Consider the following 20,313-nt stretch of genomic DNA (forward strand, 5'->3'; position numbering starts at 1 on the left):
ACCAGACAATGGATTCCAATGGAAGGAAATTCAAGTTACTGGCAAGTACAGTTTAAATTACTTTTAAGGTTCAGTACTGAGCTACAAGATGCAGCACTGAGGTCTCTCCTGTTAACAGGTGAGCAAATTGGAATTAGTTGTTCGGCTGATTTTAGATGAAGATTTTAAAGTTGCAAAACTCCACACTTAAAAGAATTTCCAAGTAAAACCAGTCATTATTAGCCTGTGGAAGAAAAGTGAGTTATCGGCTTTTAGGTAAGTACTCGACTGGCAGAGTTAAGGTTTCGGGCATAGACTCCGGGGTCTCCCAGGGTCAGGTAGGTACAGTTGGGACACACTCAGTGCCACAGGGGCAGCCAGGTGCAACGGTAGTTCGGCCCAATGTTATCCAATGAGAGGCAGGGGGCCTTCGCTTGGTGGCTGCTGGCAAGTAGGCCACGCGGAGGTGGGAGCAGGGCTCCTGGTCACTCGCTCAAGGCAAATGGGGAAGTAGGTTAAGACAAAGGTTGCACTGCCAGGGACACTCGGGCGGCTGGGTGCAGGGTACTTTTGAGCATTCAGGCGCTCAATGTTATTCAATGGAGAACTTGGAAGATGAACAAAGGCTGCAGGCTCGGGGACGGAGATTCTTAGTTAGATAGAGGCTTAGATAGTTCTGAGGCTGCAGGCGTCGTCTGGGTCGTCGAGGAGGGTTGGGTACTGGATTGCAGGTCACAATCTCCGGGGGGGACATCCTCAGGGTCTTTGTCCACTCAGGCACATGCTGGGCTCGGCGGGTGCAGAGTGTGCAGGATTCACGGTTCCTGGCTGGCACCAGGGGTATTGCTGTTTGAGCAGAGCCTCTGTTCATGGGAGTCCCAGTCTCTAAGAGGGTCAAGGCAGGCAGGTCCTCTGGGGTTCTTGAGGTTGCTGTCCGCAGGAGACGCCGATATTTAGCAGGAGCAGGCTCAAGGATCAACAGGCCTGTAGGGCTGGGGCCAAGTCAGTTGGTGTCGTCCTCTAGTTAGCAGCTGCAAAGCAAGTCGTCTTCTTCTTCTTGGTTTTCTTTCTTGTTTCGAAATCGGGATCTGAGGAAGGTTCAGGGTGCCCCTAAATACTAAATTTAGGGGCGTTACAGGTAGGGGAAGGGCAGGGACCAGTAGGTCCCTGTCCTGGGGCGAGTACACGCCCTATCCTGCTCCTCTCCTTAGAGTGGGGGTCAGAACTGATGTGGGCCAGTTGATGAGTACAGCAAGTGGCCTGGAGAAGCTCACAAAGGCGGCATGCCTTTGAAGCTTCCACCTGGCCATCTTGGGGGAGGAGACCTAACACCTCGCCCAGGATGTGCGTTGTTGCAGGCCCAGGAGAGCGGGGGCTCTCCACCCAGGGGTCCAGCAGCATGTCTACTGTGTGGCAGCCTAGGCAAACTCTCAGACAAGACGTGGATTGTAGGTTCGGTTTCGGGGGGCATCTCCAAGATGCCCTCTGTAGTGCATTTTACATAAAATCCCACACTGGCATCAGTGTGGGTTTAATGTGCTGAGAAGTTTGATATTATGGCATTAAATCCCAAACGGACATCAAACTTCAGTCTTCAGTGTAGCCATTATGGTGCTGTGGAGTTTTAGATAATAGTCCCAGTGCTGAACCTAGGAGCCCAGCACTGGATTACAAAAGAAACGCAAACATACTTTACCTGCAAACTGAATTTCCTTCCATAGGATGACATTGGTAATTTCATCTAGAAACTTTTCTAAGTATCAACTTTTAAAATACAATAATATTCCTTAAAAATAACTACTGTAACCAAAACGTTTTTACTTAACTGTTTACAGTGCATGTCCCAGAACTGAATCTAGGATCCAGTCCTGTGGTTAGAAAAGTAATCTACAAAGTAACTAATTGCATTTAACTAGAAAATTCCTATTGAGCTCAGTTTTGCATTGTGTTTAAAATTGTGTTGCCTATTACAACTGTAATTATTATAATCAAAAAGTCTAATGCCTATTTGAAATGTATTTAACTACAGTAAATCCTACTTAGAAAGTATATGTTGATTCTAAAATAAAACTATATCTTTTGATACAAAACAATTGGCCTAGAGTTCAGTTCTTGTGTGTGAGATCATTTGCTGACGGAGTACGTACAACAAATGCTTTACACTGTCCTCCGATACTGCCTTACTGCTCGACCAAGCTACTACTTTAGATAGTAAGGTTATATCTAACTTTAGCCTCTGCCAAACCTCTGGGGACTGTGGTCTCTGTACACACTGTACCTTACTTTGGTCCAATATATACAGAGTCACCTTCTTACAAGGTTGACCACCCTAGCCATAAGGCCAACTCCTCTCCCATAAACAAATTGTAAAGTCCATTGAAATCATGCACACTATTTCCAGTTAACCAATCATCTAGTTCCTTAACTGAGTAGTTCAAGTCAATATAGGACTGATTTTCGGTTGTGTGCCCCCTGCCCCCCTGAATCCAATTCTATATTCCTCACTTGTGAGTCCAAATTCCTCAATCAGAGTAGTCCTCATGAGGTCATAAGACCCAGCATCTGCCCTTGTAAGGGTCAGCTTCTGTCCCTGCAGTTACCTGTGAACAATTCCCAAAGTAGTGCCCCACAGTGTGACTTCACCTTTCTCATTTCACAGGCCCTCTCAAAGGCTGTGAACCATTTTGTGATATCGCTCACTTCATATTTAGGGACAATCACTTTAGGGATTTTAGGATCATAAGATTGCTCTCTATCCTGGTTTAGTAAATTGCTGCCACCATTGATGGGAGCAAAGCCCATCTCTGCTTTCTCTTTCTCCAGAGCCAGGAGTCTGGTCTCTAGATTAAGGGCCAGATGTAGGTAATCTCAATTTACCTATTCTTAAATACCGAATTTTACCGATTCGGTATTTAAGAACAGGTAAATGGGATGTAGGTCATTTTTCGTTAAAAATTACCGAATCTGTAAGTTTCGATAATGACCGAATCGGTAAATACAGATTCGGTAAAAGGGGGAAAACATTGCAGGGTATCACTTTGACACCCTGTTGCACCCCTCAATTGTGTATAGGTGCACATGTGGCACACATACATGCCCTAAGGATATGTATGTCTGCCACATGGCACCTTTGAAAATGCACAGATTTGCATTTCAAAGGTATTTGGTATTTACCACCAACTTCTAGTTGGTGGTAAATAACGAATCCTAATATGGGAAAAGCACTTATTTGAGTGCTCCCTACATTTCAGATTCGGTATTTTTAAGAATCGGTAATTTACCAAATTATCAAATACAGATTCGGTAAATTACCGAATCTGAAATGTAGCCACCTACATATGAAAAGCCTAATACCGGTAGGTAACGGCAGAAATCCGTCTTTCTCAGAGTGGTAATTGGGGTGGATAGATTAGCTCAATTAGAACGAGAACTGTATCTGAGGCTGCCAGTATAAACATAAGAAAACATGGGACCCTGGCGTAGTTTCTATGAATTGGCCTAATAGTGCGCTACCAAAAGTGATCTAATTGGGTGGTTCCGGAGTGGGAGTGAGGGAGACTGCAAGTGTTTATTGTGCCTGAGATTATCTCCTGCACAGCTGTATTCAGCGGAATAGTTGCTAAATGAGTATGTGCAACACTGGCTATTTAGGTTTTTATAACTTACTCCTTTCTATCTGAAAAGAAATACAATGGTGTTATCTATAAAAACAAAACACCCTTGTATTACTTGACAAAGCTTGTGTTCATAAATGTATGAAAGTCCCTAGAAATGTATCTAATCAGCATTCACATGGTTCCACTTGGTACTTGATTTATTAAAAATAGGGTATAGTTGCAATGCCTTTAAGACTGCCTCTTTAAAAGAGAATTCTCTTCCTGTTTAGGTTGATTGTGAAAAATATGAATTTGTGTTTGGGAAGGGTGAGAATGTGTCATAGTATGTCACTTTTCAGGGTACTTGTATATTCGTTGTTACCTCCCATCCATTCTTGTAGAATCATCTGATGTATCTGAGCCTCAGTTCCCCAAAAGAGATTTCGTTTTTCATACTCAAGATTACTCAGTGGACACCTGTAACCATGTTTGTTGCCTCCAAGGCAAATATTGCCTTCAGTGTAAATCAGTTTTGGTCTCAGAGCCAAAAGAATAAGTCTATCTTTATTGCAGTTCTGATCCGATTTCAAGGCTGTTCTAGTTTTTGAGTATATATACACATTTCTATACCTTTTCCAACCTTCCGGTAGTGTAGATTTCTAAATCAAAGTATTGTGGCAACTGCAGGAGGTTAGTCACCTTTTCGGCATCCACAGAATACTGCAAAACAAAAATCAATTTTTAAGGTTAAAATAATCGAAAAAATATGATGTTACGAAAGTACATAACACACTATTGATTCCTTTCACAGAAGCAAAATAATATTAAAGATCAAAATATTGAAAACACATACTTTTTCTATGGAACTCATTTCCCAGTTTAGGAAGGCTAAACTTGTTTTCATGGCATAATAGCAAGCATTTCAAGAGTTCAAAGAAACATGAGTAGTCCGAAAAACAACCTTGCCACCAGAAGAACAAGTTACTTACCTTTGGTAAAGTTCTTCCTAATAGATAGGAGTGCTCCTGAAGATTACTTTTAAGAACTTAATCTCTAGGCACTACAATGGATGTGGAAACAATATTCAGCAGTACCAAGTCAAGACTGCTAGATAACGGTGTACATCATCATTTACAGAAACTGAGAAATCAGAAGTGATACTGGAGTGATGTATGTAAAGCCACCGGAGCCTGTGACAACAGTTCTACCTCAATTTTTCATTTCCCATTACAAGCCAAGGGAAGGAAGGTCAGAGTCTAAATTCAATATGAGACAAGCAATCCTCGATAAGGGAGGTTGAAATGTAATCTGCAACAGCGGTCATATGTGTGAGAAGGTGGCCTGATATGCAGTGCTCACTATTCTAGTGAACACTATGTATCAGTCCAGCAACCCTTATTGATGATTGGTTGTAAGTCAACCTTATAGACCAGCTATCCTAGTAGCGTGGATACGAGCAGTCTAAGGCTAAAGACTCGAGAGAGCGCGTTAAGCCAGCTGTTATACCACACATATACCCCTTGAACACCCAGTGAAAGGACACCACACAAGTGTTATGAAAATAAACAGTGTATTTATTAAAATCACAACAGCCCTGTACTCTTTATGAGGACAGGGTACTAAGCACAAAACAAAACTCTTACGAAAATACTTAAGTTAGCACAGTATATACAAATGCCCGAGGGGCACGGATAACCATATACTCTGAAAGTGGAATGCGAAATTACTAGCAGGTAAGTTCAGTACTAATAGGCTTTGGAATCGCTAGGACTTGACTATAGAATCGTTAGATTACTTCTAGGAGACCCAGGGGACTCGGGTGCAGAGTGTGCACTCTCAAGCGTGATGCGGAACAAAGTCTATGGTAGCTAGATTTCACAGAGTTAGTGTTCTCGGGCGAACCCGACCTGGTAGGAGGAAAACGAAAGTGGATTCTGACCCTTGGATAGTGAGGCTATGCTGGGGCACCGAAATGCCGAAGTTACCTAGCCCAGGGGCTGCAGCTGCATAGGTCTCAAAAGACGTCGGGAATCCTCGTAGACGGACCAGGAGCCTGGAAGAAAGACGCTGGCAGGCGACCAGTGAAGAGAGTTCGAAGTGATCCAAGCCTGGATCTTGAAGATAGATGACACCTGAAAGCAGAGGGGACCAAGTTCGTGACTACTAGCCAGTAGTCAGGTGGCACCAGGAGGGCACCGGATGGTAGTCACCTCGACTAGGTGAGTGGGTGACGCTGTGCTCTGCAGATCTCACGGACCAGGAGGCATTGTCGGCGACCAGGATGGAGGAGCGAGCTGTCCCACGATGGATGAAGCTGTCGGTGTCGCTGGACCCAGGATTGGGCAAATTCAAGCCCACGCGGTGGACTCAAAATGGCGTCTGGAGTGGACCAGGAGGGTCCGGGGTGCCTCTCTTGAAGAAGGAAGCAAGGGCCAGTCTGGAGCAACCAGACCAGCAGCAGTGATGTCGTCGGGCGTCGTTCAGAAGGTCACAAGCCAGCCGGCTAGTAGCCAAACAACGCGGTGAGCAGCAAAAAGCAGAAGGGCCCCACGCAGATCGTGGAGATGCTGGAGGGCTGATCTTCGGTGCTGGAGCTGCTCAGGGTCGGGGCTTCTCGGACCCCAAAGCACTCACCAGAGGGACACTCGGCGGGCTTGTTGTGAAGAAGTTGTGCAGTCTTGGCGATTGTGAGAAGGTGGCCTGATATGCAGTGCTCACTATTCTAGTGAACACTATGTATCAGTCCAGCAACCCTTATTGATGATTGGTTGTAAGTCAACCTTATAGACCAGCTATCCTAGTAGCGTGGATACGAGCAGTCTAAGGCTAAAGACTCGAGAGGGCGTGTTAAGCCAGCTGTTTACCACACATATACCCCTTGAATACCAAGTGAAAGGACACCACACAAGTGTTATGAAAATAAACAGTTATTTATTTAAAGATCACAACAGCCCTGTACTCTTTATGAGGACAGGGTACTAAGCACAAACCAAAACTCTTACAAAAATACTTAAGTTAGCACAGTATATACAAATGCCCGAGGGGCACGGAAAACCATATACTCTGAAAGTGGAATGCGAAATTACTAGCAGGTAAGTACAGTACTAATAGCTTTTGGAATCGCTAGGACTTGACTAGGGAATCGTTAGATTACTTCTAGGAGGCCTAGGGGACTCGGGTGCAGTGTGTGCACTCTCACGCGAGATGCGGGACAAAAGTCTATGGTAGCTAGGAATTAGAAAGTTAGTGTTCTCGGGCGAACCCGACCTGGTAGGGAGAAAACGAAAGTAGATTCTGACCCTTGGATAGTGAGGCTATGCTGGGGCACCGAAATGCCGAAGTTACCTAGCCCAGGGGCTGCAGCTGCATAGGTCTGAAAAGACGTCGGGAATCCTCGTAGACGGACCAGGAGCCGGAAGAAAAGATGCTGGCCGGTGACCAGTGAAGAAAGTTCAGTTGGATCCAAGCCTGGATCTCGAAGATAGATGACACCTGAAAGCAGAGGGGACCAAGTTCGAGACTACTAGCCAGTAGTCAGTGGGCACCAGGAGGGCACCGGATGGTAGCCACCTCGACTAGGTGAGTGGGTGACGCTTGACTCGAAGATCTCACGGACCAGGAGGCGTTGTCGGCGACCAGGATGGAGGATCGAGCTGTCCCACGAAGATGGAAGCTGTCGGCGTCGCTGGACCCAGGATTGGGCAACAAAGCCTTGGCAAATTCAAGCCCACGCGGTGGACCTAAAATGGCGTCTGGAGTGGACCAGGAGGGTCCGGGGTGCCTCTCTTGAAGAAGGAAGCAAGGGCCAGCCTGGAGCAACCAGACCAGCAGTCGTGAAGTCGTTGGGCGTCGTTCAGAAGGCCACAAGCCAGCCGGCTAGTAGCCAAACAACGCGGTGCACAGCAAACAGCAGAAGGGCCCCACGCAGATCGTGGAGATGCAGGGAGGCTGATCTTGGGTGCTGGAGCTGCGCAGGGTCGGGGCTTCTCGGACCCCAAAGCACTCACCAGTGGAGGACACGGTGGGCTTGCAGTAAAGATGTCGTGCAGTCTTGGCGATCGTCGGTCCCTTGAGGTCTCGTCGCACTCACGGTTCTCAGCTTTGCTGTAGAGGTGAGTAGAGGTCAGAGGTGCCAGGGAAGCCGGGTCTCGTCGAGCTGGGTCGTCGGATTCGTGATGAAGGACTTGCAGCAGACCGCAGTGTTCTTTAGGATGGTGCCCGCTTGATGCAGGGTGACTACTCCTTAGCCACAAGGGAGAATCTTGAAGAAGAAATCGTGAAGTCCTTTCGAAGAAAGTGGTATCTTGATTCCAAAGATGATCTAATTTTAACAGGGGGCCCGCTCCCATCTTTATACTAAAAAAGGGGGCTGACCCGGTGACTAGGTCCTGCCTATGGGTGGGACTAGGTGGGGGGTGGTTACACCCCTCAGCCATGCTGGACTTCCCCAGGCCAGGGGCTGGTGTGCCCCTGGAACTGGTTCAGACCGGCCTATGCGTAGTGAGCACCGGGGTGCCACTCAGCAGTCACCTTCCTGTAAAGCCCTGCCTACCCAGGATACACAAAACCATGTCTGGGACGGTGCTAGCACCGCCCCTGACAGGAAACCCTTTGTCCAGGCTCCCCTCGCTGGAAGGACTCCCAGCTGCAGGGGGTCAGACTCGTGTCTGTGGTGGCAGCATCCATTTTGTGGAGCTGAGGCTTCAGTTAACTTTAACCGGGGTTCACAGTTACATACATGTCGTGTCCCTCTAGAAGGGTGGAATGCTAACCCCGTCGCCAGAATTGGCGAGGGGTTAGTATTCCAATTCGTATGACACCTTACTCGACATGTTTTGATAAAGCAATACCAAAGATAGCATTTAACCGCGAGGATTATAATGCACTTAAGAGTATATGGTATGCGATATCATGGAACAGCTATTAGGACTTGATTCCGCAAGCTGCAGACAGGCTCAGCTCATGCCAGAGCACCATCTCACACGATTCCAAGCACTCTGCCTTCAGGATTGTCAAGGCCTGCCATAGGAGTGACTGATAGGAATCTGTGTGTCCATTTTAGGGTTAGGTATAGGGATACTACACCTACAGCAAAGGGTGATTACACGACTTTGCCCCAGCTGTCATGCAGCCAGTTGTGTCAAATTTAAGAGGCCAGCCAGGGGTGGCATAATACATGCTGCAGCCCCTGGCAGCCCTGGGTACACCCATGCCCTGAGTTACAGGGTCTGATAGGGTGGCCCAGTACCAATTGGAAATGTACCTAGGGTACATGGAATCCATTTTAAAGAGAGAGCAGTAGGCCTGGGGTCCTGATTGGCAGGGTCCCAGGTCGACTATGTCCAAAACCAGCTAAAACACAGGGCAAAAAGTTGGGGGCAACCATAGTCAGGATGTACCTTCCTACACAACCCCCCCCCAAACGAAAGGAGATAAGGCTATCCTTGTCCAGGTAAGCCTCTATTACCTAAGTGGCCATATAAGGAAGTACCAGCTCTGGCTTGGTTTCCCCCTGTGTCATGGTCCACTAGGCAACCCCTCACCCTAAGGGTATCTGAGGGTCTCCACCATAGGGAATCTCTGTCTCTGGTGTGTCTTGGGAAAGAAGAAGGCTGATGCTGGGATGGAGTGCTGAAGTGAGGCTCCTCTACCTTTGGGCTCAACTTCCTCCAATCCCCATCCATCATATGTGCCTTTCTTTCTTTAGCTGAGATGCACTGAGCTCTCAGGGTCAGCCTCTGGCTACCTAAAGCTGGAGGCTGAGTCCCTCTGTTTGGCTTACTGGAGGGACAGGTCAGGTCTGGGGTTTTTAGGCCCCATGTTTGGCTGTGCCCAACAGTGTCCAGCTGTGGGAGTTCCCTAACTACTTTTAAGGGGGATCCCTCAGGAGTCTGCTCTATTTTCACTTGGCTAGGTTTACCAGCTTCAGTGATCCTAATCTGCTGATTAAGGGGTTCTTTTGGACAGGGGGCCCTTTGGGGTCCACCACTGGCCTCCCTGGTCTCTTCAGCCCTGGGCTGACTGAGGCAGGGTAGAGAGGTGCAGGTTACCTGCTCCAGACTGGGTCCCACCTGGGAAGGGTCCACTGCCATCAGGGGCTCTGCCAGGCTAGGCCTGACTACCTCTGGGGCAGTTCCTTCAACAGGGGTAGAGTCAGTTCCCTGAGGAGGCTGGCTCTCACCTAGTGTCTGGGAGGGGGAAGACTCTTCTTCCTCCTCAACGCTCTCTGTTTGAGTGGAGTGATCCATTGTTTCAGGCTTCACAACCTCACTGTCTGTTTGAGTAGAGGCTGAGACCATTTCAACCTTGCCAACCTTTTCAGGAGGGCACTCAGTTTGTGTTTGGGCTGTGACTGTCACAGCCCTCCTATCCTGCTCTGGAAAGTCTGTCTGAGCCTGGGCAGTGGCTACCACTGCCCTTCCAACCTTTTCAGGGAGGAATGGTGCTTGGACTGGGGCTGTAGCTATTACTGCCCCACTAACCTGTCTGGATAGGCCTATCATTCTGGAATGAGTTTCTTGTTCCACCTCAGCCCATGCTGAGAGTTCCAGGTCATTCCCCAGTAAGCAATCTACAGGTAGGTTATCTGTCACTGCCACTCTCATGGGCCCTGTGACATTACCCCAGCTGAGCTTGACTACTGCCATGGGATGCCTTCTCTTCATTCCATGAATGTCTGTCACCTGATAAGTAAAACCAGGGGTCAGTTGAGCAGAGGGGACCAGATGGTCACTCACCATGGTGAGGCTGGCCCCTGTGTCTCTGAATGCCTCAACTTTCTGACCATTCACTAAAACTTCTAGTCTATACTTGCCCAAAATGTGGGGTCCAGTAGTGAAGTTGGCAAACCCCATGCCAGTCTCACAGACAAGAGTGTGGTCAGGGAACCTGGCTAAGCCATAGTCCTCCTGTTGGCCCAGAGTAATGCCCACCACATTCTTGGGGGCACTCCCACCACCTGGGGGATTACCACTAGTGGTAACAGGAGGTTTAGGAGTATTACCTGGGGGTGTATTTCCCTTATTACCATTTTTAGGGCAACTGGCATCACTTTTGTAATGACCCACCTGTTTACAGGTATGGCAATAAGGTTTCTTCTGTTCTGAAGGAGTGTTCTGGGACCCACCACCCTTGTTGGAATTTTGGGGCCCTTGGGAAGTCTTCTCTGTGGGTTTATCCCCACCCTTCTCTTGAGGCTTGGTTGATTCCTTTTTCTGGTCACCACCCTGGTTTTTAGGCCTAACCCTGGTTCTGACCCATTTGTCTGCCCTCTTACCCAATTCCTGTGGAGAGGTCAACTCAGAGTCTACCAGGTGCTGATGTAATAGCTGGTTCTGACAATTACTTAAGATTTGCTCCCTCATAATTAGATTATACAATCCTTTAAAATCAGTAACCTTACTACCCAGTAGCCAGCCTTCAAACGCCTTAGTGGCACAATCAACAAAGTCAGTCCAATCTTGAGACTGAGTTTTCTGGGTGTCTCTGAACAGCATCCTGTATTGTTCAGTGGTTAAACCAAACCCATCAACCAGTACATTCTTCAAGACTTGGTAATTGTTAGCATCCTCCACCCTTGTGGTGAGGAGCTTATCTCTACCTTTACCATCAAAGGAGAGCCACAAGATAGCTGCCCACTGACTTTGGGGAACACCCTGCACAGTGCAGGCTCTCTCCAAAGCAGTAATCCATTTGTGGATGTCATCCCCTTCCCTAAAGGGGGGCACTATCTTATTCAGGTGCTTTTTATCAAAACTCCTTTCCCTATTGCTAGGTTTATTGCTGCCACCAGTGGGAACTAGCCCACATAATTCTTGCTCTCTAGCAAGGGCAAGTCTCTCTTTGGCCAGGGCAAGTTCTTCCCTTTCAATCCTCAGTTTGACTGCCCTTTCTTCAGCTTCATACACTCTCCTCTTAGGGGAAGACATTCCTCTGTGAGAAGAGTTGAGAGAGCCATTGGTTCGAAAGGATCTGTTAGAGCCTCTTGATAGAGACCTAACTCGTCCATTCCCAATGTTAAGCTGACCTGAGAGTGGGCCCAGGAGTCCCCCAGTACCAAGCTCATGTCTGCTTAAGTTGGACCTGCTTAGTCTACTGACTTCTACCTGTCCCTTATCTGCCTCATCCCCTGATAACTCATCCTCATCCTCAGCAACATCTGCCTCAAGGAGGGGATGGATATCAAAGGGACCCTGTAAGGAGGGCAAACTTCCATCTGGATTAGAAGGGTCTGGGTTACCAGCCCTACTGGCATCATAAGCCTCTAAGAGACCAATCAGAAAGGAAGTGGTGGGGTTAGACCCCTGTTTTAGTTTCCTGAGAGTACACACTTGTCTCATCTCATGGAAGCTAAGAGCAGTATATTTTGAAGGGATGACCTGTGGAGGGTCAACTGACACAAGGGGAGACTCAGTGTTTCCTCCTGTGACCGACATACTGCTTCTAGTGTGGTGTAAGTGATGCACCTACCTACACTATGTGTTACCTACTGGTCCCTTGCTAGAGTTGCAGCCAAGGTGTGCTAAGCCTTGAGGAGCTACAACAGCTGGTTCAGTAGAACTCAGAGTATTCTAAGCTTTAGTTATATGTACCTAACAGTACTTATGTGATCTTTCAACAAGATATTCTTAGGATACGTGTGGTAAAACAACAGCAAGCTCAAATCCCAACCGCTGCTCACCAATGTGAGAAGGTGGCCTGATATGCAGTGCTCACTATTCTAGTGAACACTATGTATCAGTCCAGCAACCCTTATTGATGATTGGTTGTAAGTCAACCTTATAGACCAGCTATCCTAGTAGCGTGGATACGAGCAGTCTAAGGCTAAAGACTCGAGAGGGCGTGTTAAGCCAGCTGTTTACCACACATATACCCCTTGAATACCAAGTGAAAGGACACCACACAAGTGTTATGAAAATAAACAGTTATTTATTTAAAGATCACAACAGCCCTGTACTCTTTATGAGGACAGGGTACTAAGCACAAACCAAAACTCTTACAAAAATACTTAAGTTAGCACAGTATATACAAATGCCCGAGGGGCACGGAAAACCATATACTCTGAAAGTGGAATGCGAAATTACTAGCAGGTAAGTACAGTACTAATAGCTTTTGGAATCGCTAGGACTTGACTAGGGAATCGTTAGATTACTTCTAGGAGGCCTAGGGGACTCGGGTGCAGTGTGTGCACTCTCACGCGAGATGCCGGACAAAAGTCTATGGTAGCTAGGAATTAGAAAGTTAGTGTTCTCGGGCGAACCCGACCTGGTAGGGAGAAAACGAAAGTAGATTCTGACCCTTGGATAGTGAGGCTATGCTGGGGCACCGAAATGCCGAAGTTACCTAGCCCAGGGGCTGCAGCTGCATAGGTCTGAAAAGACGTCGGGAATCCTCGTAGACGGACCAGGAGCCGGAAGAAAAGATGCTGGCCGGTGACCAGTGAAGAAAGTTCAGTTGGATCCAAGCCTGGATCTCGAAGATAGATGACACCTGAAAGCAGAGGGGACCAAGTTCGAGACTACTAGCCAGTAGTCAGTGGGCACCAGGAGGGCACCGGATGGTAGCCACCTCGACTAGGTGAGTGGGTGACGCTTGACTCGAAGATCTCACGGACCAGGAGGCGTTGTCGGCGACCAGGATGGAGGATCGAGCTGTCCCACGAAGATGGAAGCTGTCGGCGTCGCTGGACCCAGGATTGGGCAACAAAGCCTTGGCAAATTCAAGCCCACGCGGTGGACCTAAAATGGCGTCTGGAGTGGACCAGGAGGGTCCGGGGTGCCTCTCTTGAAGAAGGAAGCAAGGGCCAGCCTGGAGCAACCAGACCAGCAGTCGTGAAGTCGTTGGGCGTCGTTCAGAAGGCCACAAGCCAGCCGGCTAGTAGCCAAACAACGCGGTGCACAGCAAACAGCAGAAGGGCCCCACGCAGATCGTGGAGATGCAGGGAGGCTGATCTTGGGTGCTGGAGCTGCGCAGGGTCGGGGCTTCTCGGACCCCAAAGCACTCACCAGTGGAGGACACGGTGGGCTTGCAGTAAAGATGTCGTGCAGTCTTGGCGATCGTCGGTCCCTTGAGGTCTCGTCGCACTCACGGTTCTCAGCTTTGCTGTAGAGGTGAGTAGAGGTCAGAGGTGCCAGGGAAGCCGGGTCTCGTCGAGCTGGGTCGTCGGATTCGTGATGAAGGACTTGCAGCAGACCGCAGTGTTCTTTAGGATGGTGCCCGCTTGATGCAGGGTGACTACTCCTTAGCCACAAGGGAGAATCTTGAAGAAGAAATCGTGAAGTCCTTTCGAAGAAAGTGGTATCTTGATTCCAAAGATGATCTAATTTTAACAGGGGGCCCGCTCCCATCTTTATACTAAAAAAGGGGGCTGACCCGGTGACTAGGTCCTGCCTATGGGTGGGACTAGGTGGGGGGTGGTTACACCCCTCAGCCATGCTGGACTTCCCCAGGCCAGGGGCTGGTGTGCCCCTGGAACTGGTTCAGACCGGCCTATGCGTAGTGAGCACCGGGGTGCCACTCAGCAGTCACCTTCCTGTAAAGCCCTGCCTACCCAGGATACACAAAACCATGTCTGGGACGGTGCTAGCACCGCCCCTGACAGGAAACCCTTTGTCCAGGCTCCCCTCGCTGGAAGGACTCCCAGCTGCAGGGGGTCAGACTCGTGTCTGTGGTGGCAGCATCCATTTTGTGGAGCTGAGGCTTCAGTTAACTTTAACCGGGGTTCACAGTTACATACATGTCGTGTCCCTCTAGAAGGGTGGAATGCTAACCCCGTCGCCAGAATTGGCGAGGGGTTAGTATTCCAATTCGTATGACACCTTACTCGACATGTTTTGATAAAGCAATACCAAAGATAGCATTTAACCGCGAGGATTATAATGCACTTAAGAGTATATGGTATGCGATATCATGGAACAGCTATTAGGACTTGATTCCGCAAGCTGCAGACAGGCTCAGCTCATGCCAGAGCACCATCTCACACGATTCCAAGCACTCTGCCTTCAGGATTGTCAAGGCCTGCCATAGGAGTGACTGATAGGAATCTGTGTGTCCATTTTAGGGTTAGGTATAGGGATACTACACCTACAGCAAAGGGTGATTACACGACTTTGCCCCAGCTGTCATGCAGCCAGTTGTGTCAAATTTAAGAGGCCAGCCAGGGGTGGCATAATACATGCTGCAGCCCCTGGCAGCCCTGGGTACACCCATGCCCTGAGTTACAGGGTCTGATAGGGTGGCCCAGTACCAATTGGAAATGTACCTAGGGTACATGGAATCCATTTTAAAGAGAGAGCAGTAGGCCTGGGGTCCTGATTGGCAGGGTCCCAGGTCGACTATGTCCAAAACCAGCTAAAACACAGGGCAAAAAGTTGGGGGCAACCATAGTCAGGATGTACCTTCCTACAGCGATCATCGGTCCCTCGAGGTCTCGTCGCACTCACGGTTCTCAGCTTGGCTGTAGAGGTGCGTAGAGGTCAGAGGTGCCAGGGAAGCCGGGTCTTGTCGAGCTGTGTCGTCGGATTCCTGAGGAAGGACTTGCAGCAGACCGCAGTGTTCTTGATGGTGCCTGCGGATGCAGGGTGACTACTCCTTAGCCACAAGGGAGAATCTTGAAGAAGAAATCTTGATGTCCTTTCGCAGAAAGTCGTGTCTTGATTCCAAAGATGATCTAATTTGAACAGGGGGCCCGCTCCTATCTTTATACTAAGAAAAGGGGCTGACCCGGTGACTAGGTCCTGCCTATGGGTGGGACTAGGAGGGGGGTGGTTACACCCCTCTCCCATGCCGGACTTCCCCCCAGGCCAGGGGCTGGTGTGCCCCTGGAACTGGTTCTGACCGGCCTATGCGTAGTGAGCACCGGGGTGCCACTCAGCAGTCACCTTCCTGTAAAGCCCTGCCTACCCAGGATACACAAAACCCTGTCTGGGATGGTGCTAGCACCGCCCTTGACAGGAAACCCTTTGTCCAGGCTCCCGCGCTGGAAGGACTCCCAGCTGCAGAGGGTCAGACTCGTGTCTGTGGTGGCAGCATCCATTTTGTGGAGCTGAGGCTTCGTTTAACTTTAACCGGGGTTCACAGTTACATACATGTCGTGTCCCTCTAGAAGGGTGGAATGCTAACCCCGTCACCAGAATTGGCGAGGGGTTAGTATTCCAATTCGTATGACACCTTACTCGACATGTTTTGATAAAGCAATACCAAAGTTGGCAAATAACCGCGAGGATTATAAGGCACTTAAGAGTATATGGTACGCGTTATCATGGAACAGCTATTTGGACTTGGTTCCGCAAGCTGCAGACAGGCTCAGCTCATGCCAGAGCACCATCTCACACGATTCCAAGCACTCTGCCTTCAGGATTGTCAAGGCCTGCCATAGGAGTGACTGATAGGAATCCGTGTGTCCATTTTTAGGGTTAGATATAGGTATACTATATCTACAGCAAAGGGTGATTACACGACTTTGCCCCAGCTGTCATGCAGCCAGTTGTGTCAAATTTAGGAGGCCAGCCAGGGGTGGCATAATACATGCTTCAGCCCCTGGTAGGCCCTGGGTACACCTATGCCCTGAGTTACAGGGTCTGACAAGGTGGCCCAGTACCAATTGGTAAATGCACCTAGGGTACACGTTGTAATTTAGAGAGAGAACAGCCAGGCTGTAGGTCTGATTGGCAGGCCCACAGCCAGAGAAAGTCGTAAACCAGTGAAACAAAAGCAAAAAATCTGGGTGATCATAGGATTGCAGACCCTACTCTCCTACAATATGCATCAGAAAGATTAATAAAGGTAACAAACATTTTATTAACCCCTCCTCTATAAACTCAAGGGAAGGTTTCAGGATACCACTGAATCAAACCAGAAAACAAAGCAGAGCTCTGCCAAATTGGGATTGTGCTCTGTCATCTTCAAATAAGCAATAATGCAGATTAGAGAAGGCCCAAGAAGTTGCACGACAAATCAACCAAACCTTAAGTATACAAAAGAGTGCAAACGTAACCACTTTCCCTCTGTGATGACATTCCTCTTTGGAATCATGAAAAGCCGGGAAGTAAGCTAGCATTGCCTAGGATGTATTAAACTGCCAAATGGCTTTTAGTAAAGTTTCAGCCAAACGGTAAAACGTAGACATCTTTGTACACTAGGAAGGAAAAAATGGTTTAACTACCCCACTGTCTGCTTAATTAAAGTAACCGCAATCAGATCAAGCATTTGCAATGCAATAGGTCTCGCATTTGCAAGAGTTTGAGCCATTGCCATTGTAAATGACAATGCTTTTTATTTATGTGTTTTGAAAATCTGCAAGTGGTATGCAAACATGCACTTGGTACATATAGTAGTTGCTTTTGAAAAGCAAGGCTGTGCCTAATGGATGTGCATAACGGGGTTAAAATAGACCTAAGGACAATTCTTTCATATAAAGTTCTATTTTTTCTACACAAGCAGCTGGGAAACAGTCCCTGGCCTTAAGAAAAATGTTGCCTCTGCTGATTGTCACCTTATTCAGTGGCTGATTCCTTTTTTTAAAAAAGGGACATCATCCGGCAAAAAAACACGCCTAACATCTGAGACGCTAATCCCCAGAGCGAACTCTAGTTTTTGATTTAGTTTTATTGTAATCTAAAACTAAATACAAAATACTTTAGAACAGGCCAAATAAAATAATGCAGTAGAAGCACATGGTCGAGAGAAAGAAATTAACTGGTGCCACAGGCACAAATAGTTAAGATGCGTGTTCTATTGCTGAAAGATGAACTTCAAGGAAAGGACTGCAGCAGTGAACTTTCCTGCAGGGGAATGTAAAATTACAACCAGCTGATTTTATCCAAATCACACTTTCCTTTCAAATTGAAGATGAAAGAGGTGAAGAGATAAGTGAACTGTCAGACATGTAATCCTTGACTTGCTTCTCTCAGGAAGAGTCAGGATGTGGGAATGACAATATTTGCTTCCCGCAACTGAGAGCTTTAAGCTAATTTACATGCAACGCCAAGAAGCCTTGCTTAAACAATATATACGGTACACACAGGTGCACGTTTGTTTAAAGACTGATACCTACTCATATAGGGCCCCGGCAGCGCTGGAGCTACCGCTACATGCGCTCAATGAATGACAAAGTAATATTATAAAGTAAACACTAAAAGTCATTATAAAGTTCAGTATTGCCATGCCACAAAAATAGAGAGCCTACAGCTCCAGCTGTGAGAAGTTGGCCTGGTATATGGTGTTCACTATTCTAGTGATCACCTTGCACCAGTCCAAACAACCCTTAAGATGATGGTTGTAAAGTCAACCTTATAGACCAGCTATCCTAGAGGTAGCGTGGACAGAACAGTCTTAGGCTAAGACTCTTGAGGGTGTGTAAAGCAAGCTGTTTTACCGTATGTAACCCCTTGAATATCAAATGAAAGGACACCACACAGGATATATATAAAATATATATGTATTTATTCACTAACACACTCCTCTGAACTCTTTATGATATCAGAGGCCAATGCACATCACAAGATACTTAGTCAGAATACGTTAAGTTGCACAATTTACAGTTAGGCCCTAGGGGCGAAGCAAACCATACATTAAGAAAGTGGTATAAGTACCACGTCACGAGAAAAGGGAAGGCCTAGGGCCTAGAGAATCGCTGGGGCTACACTATCTGAACCTTAGGTTAGGAGTAGGAGGCCCACAGGCGGCGCGTGCAGTGTCTTTACAGACATGCGTAAGTCAATACAAAGTCAATGGAAACATAGAAGTTAGATTCAGAAGGATTTAGGACACTTCCGGTTTAGCTAGGAGGAAACAACTGAAAACCTAGACACTAGGATAGTCAATACCCTTGGGAGCACCGAAGTACTCTCGTTACCTCACCCACGGACGGCGGGTGCATAGGTGTGAAGATGTGTCGGGTTTCGTAGTTGAATCCTATGGAGCCTTGGAGAAAGATGCTGCAGGCGACCAAGAGGAAGATGTCCGGGTGGATCGAGGATGAAGAGGACCTGAAAGCAGAGGGGACAGAGTCTGGGTCACTAGCCAGTGACCGGATGGAACCAGGAAGGAACCAGACGATGTCGATGAGCAATCAGGTGCCGTCTTGAAGCTGGTCTTTGCAGCCACACGAACCAGGAGGCGTAGACGATGACCAGTTGCTGGAGAGGAGCTGTCCCACGAAGCTTCTCGCAGATGGAGGGGTTGACTGCCGGATTGGAGTAAACAAGCCTTGGCAAAGGCAACCCACGCAGGATACAACAAAGGCTTCTGGTGCAGCCCAGCAAGGTCTGAGGTACCTCACCTTTGCAGGGAGGCAAGGGCCAGTCTGGAGCAGCCAGACCAGCAAGGTGATTCAAAAGGATTGTCGTCACAGAGGCTACTAGCCAACGGGCCAGCAACCGGACAACGCGTCGAGCGGAACACAAGCAGAAGGGCCCCACACAGAACTCGTGAAGTGTGCAGGGCTGATCTTCGGTGCAGGTGGAGCTCGGGTTCGGGGTTTCTCAGTCCCCAGTGTACAGCTTCGAGGATGCCTCAGGAGCTGCATGGGTAGCAAGTTGCAGAATTTTCAAGATGTCCGGTCCCACGTGTCTTGTCGCCTCCATGGATCTCAGCTATGCTGCAGACGTGAAGAGAGGGTCAGAAAATCTGGAAGTCTGGGTCAAAGCAAGCCGTTGATTTGCTGGATGGTGCCTGGTGGCCACAAGGGAGATTCTTCAGTCTTCAGCAGAATGTCGAAAGTCCAGAGTTTCGTTTCGGGTTTGAGTCAGGATCTTATCTCAAGTCTCAGGACTCAGCTCCTACCTTTATACAACTAAAAGGGGCTGGATTACTGACTAGGTCCCTCCTGTGGGTGGGACCAGGAAGGGGGGTGGTTCCACCCCCTCTCCTTTGTCCACTTTCGCGCCAGAGCAGGGGCTGGAGTGCCACAGCAACCAGTTTGAACTGGGGTATGCATGGAGCACCTAGTGTGCCCCAGGCAGTGTCATTTTATTCAGCTCTCCCTGTCCCAATACACAAAGTCCTGTCTAGGGTGGTGCTCGCACCTCTCCGTGACTGGAAGGACTCTCAGCAGCAGGAGGTCAGACTTGTGTCGGTGGCAGCAGCGTCCATTTTGTGACACTGGGGCTCTGGTTAACTTTAACCGGGATAGTCAGCAGTAACATGTCTTCTCCCTCTAGAAGGGTGGAATGCTACCCCCGTCGCAGAATTGGCGAGGGGGTAGTATTCCAAAGCATATGACACCTTACACGACATGTTTGGATAAAGCCAAACCAAAGTTAGCTTTTAACCGCAAGGATTATAATGCACTTAAGAGTATTTGGTATGGCGATATCATAGAACAGCTATAAGGACATGGTTCCGAAAGCTGCAGACAGGCTCAGCTCATGCTAGAGCACCGTCTCACACATAAACAAGCACTCTGCCTCCAGGATTGTTAAGGCATTCCATAGCAGTGACTTATAGGTTACTATGTGTCTATATATAAGTAGGTATAGGAATACTATACCTAAGCAAGGGGTGATTATACGACCTTGCCCCAGCTGAGTGATCAGCCAGTTGTGTCTATTTGAGTGGCCAGCCAGGGGTGGCATAAAGCACAAGTTACTACTTGTGTAACGATATATCTGTAAGAGACATTAGTTAGTGATAGATTCCTTACCTTAGAATATCCCCAGGCGTCGGACTGGATCCGGGAATTTTTGCGTACCAGTACCCTTGCGCGTCAGTAGGCGTCGTCTGCGGCTCCGTGTCAGTC

The 20,313-nt window shown here is 48.2% G+C and overlaps 1 protein-coding gene across 2 annotated transcripts in view; it reads right to left on the reverse strand.

Annotated features, from left to right (window-relative positions):
- STAG2 (STAG2 cohesin complex component) overlaps positions 1–20,313 on the reverse strand; it is a 1,316,830-nt gene that overhangs the window by 523,608 nt on the left and 772,909 nt on the right. For both annotated transcript variants that reach the window (XM_086918500.1, XM_086918501.1), the window contains one exon: positions 4,206–4,295. In XM_086918500.1, the coding sequence (XP_086774626.1) occupies positions 4,206–4,295 (90 nt within the window). The remainder of the gene's footprint in view (positions 1–4,205; positions 4,296–20,313) is intronic.

This window comes from Lissotriton vulgaris, chromosome 4_1 (genome assembly GCF_964263255.1).
Source record: "Lissotriton vulgaris chromosome 4_1, aLisVul1.2, whole genome shotgun sequence".
Taxonomy (NCBI): domain Eukaryota; kingdom Metazoa; phylum Chordata; class Amphibia; order Caudata; family Salamandridae; genus Lissotriton; species Lissotriton vulgaris.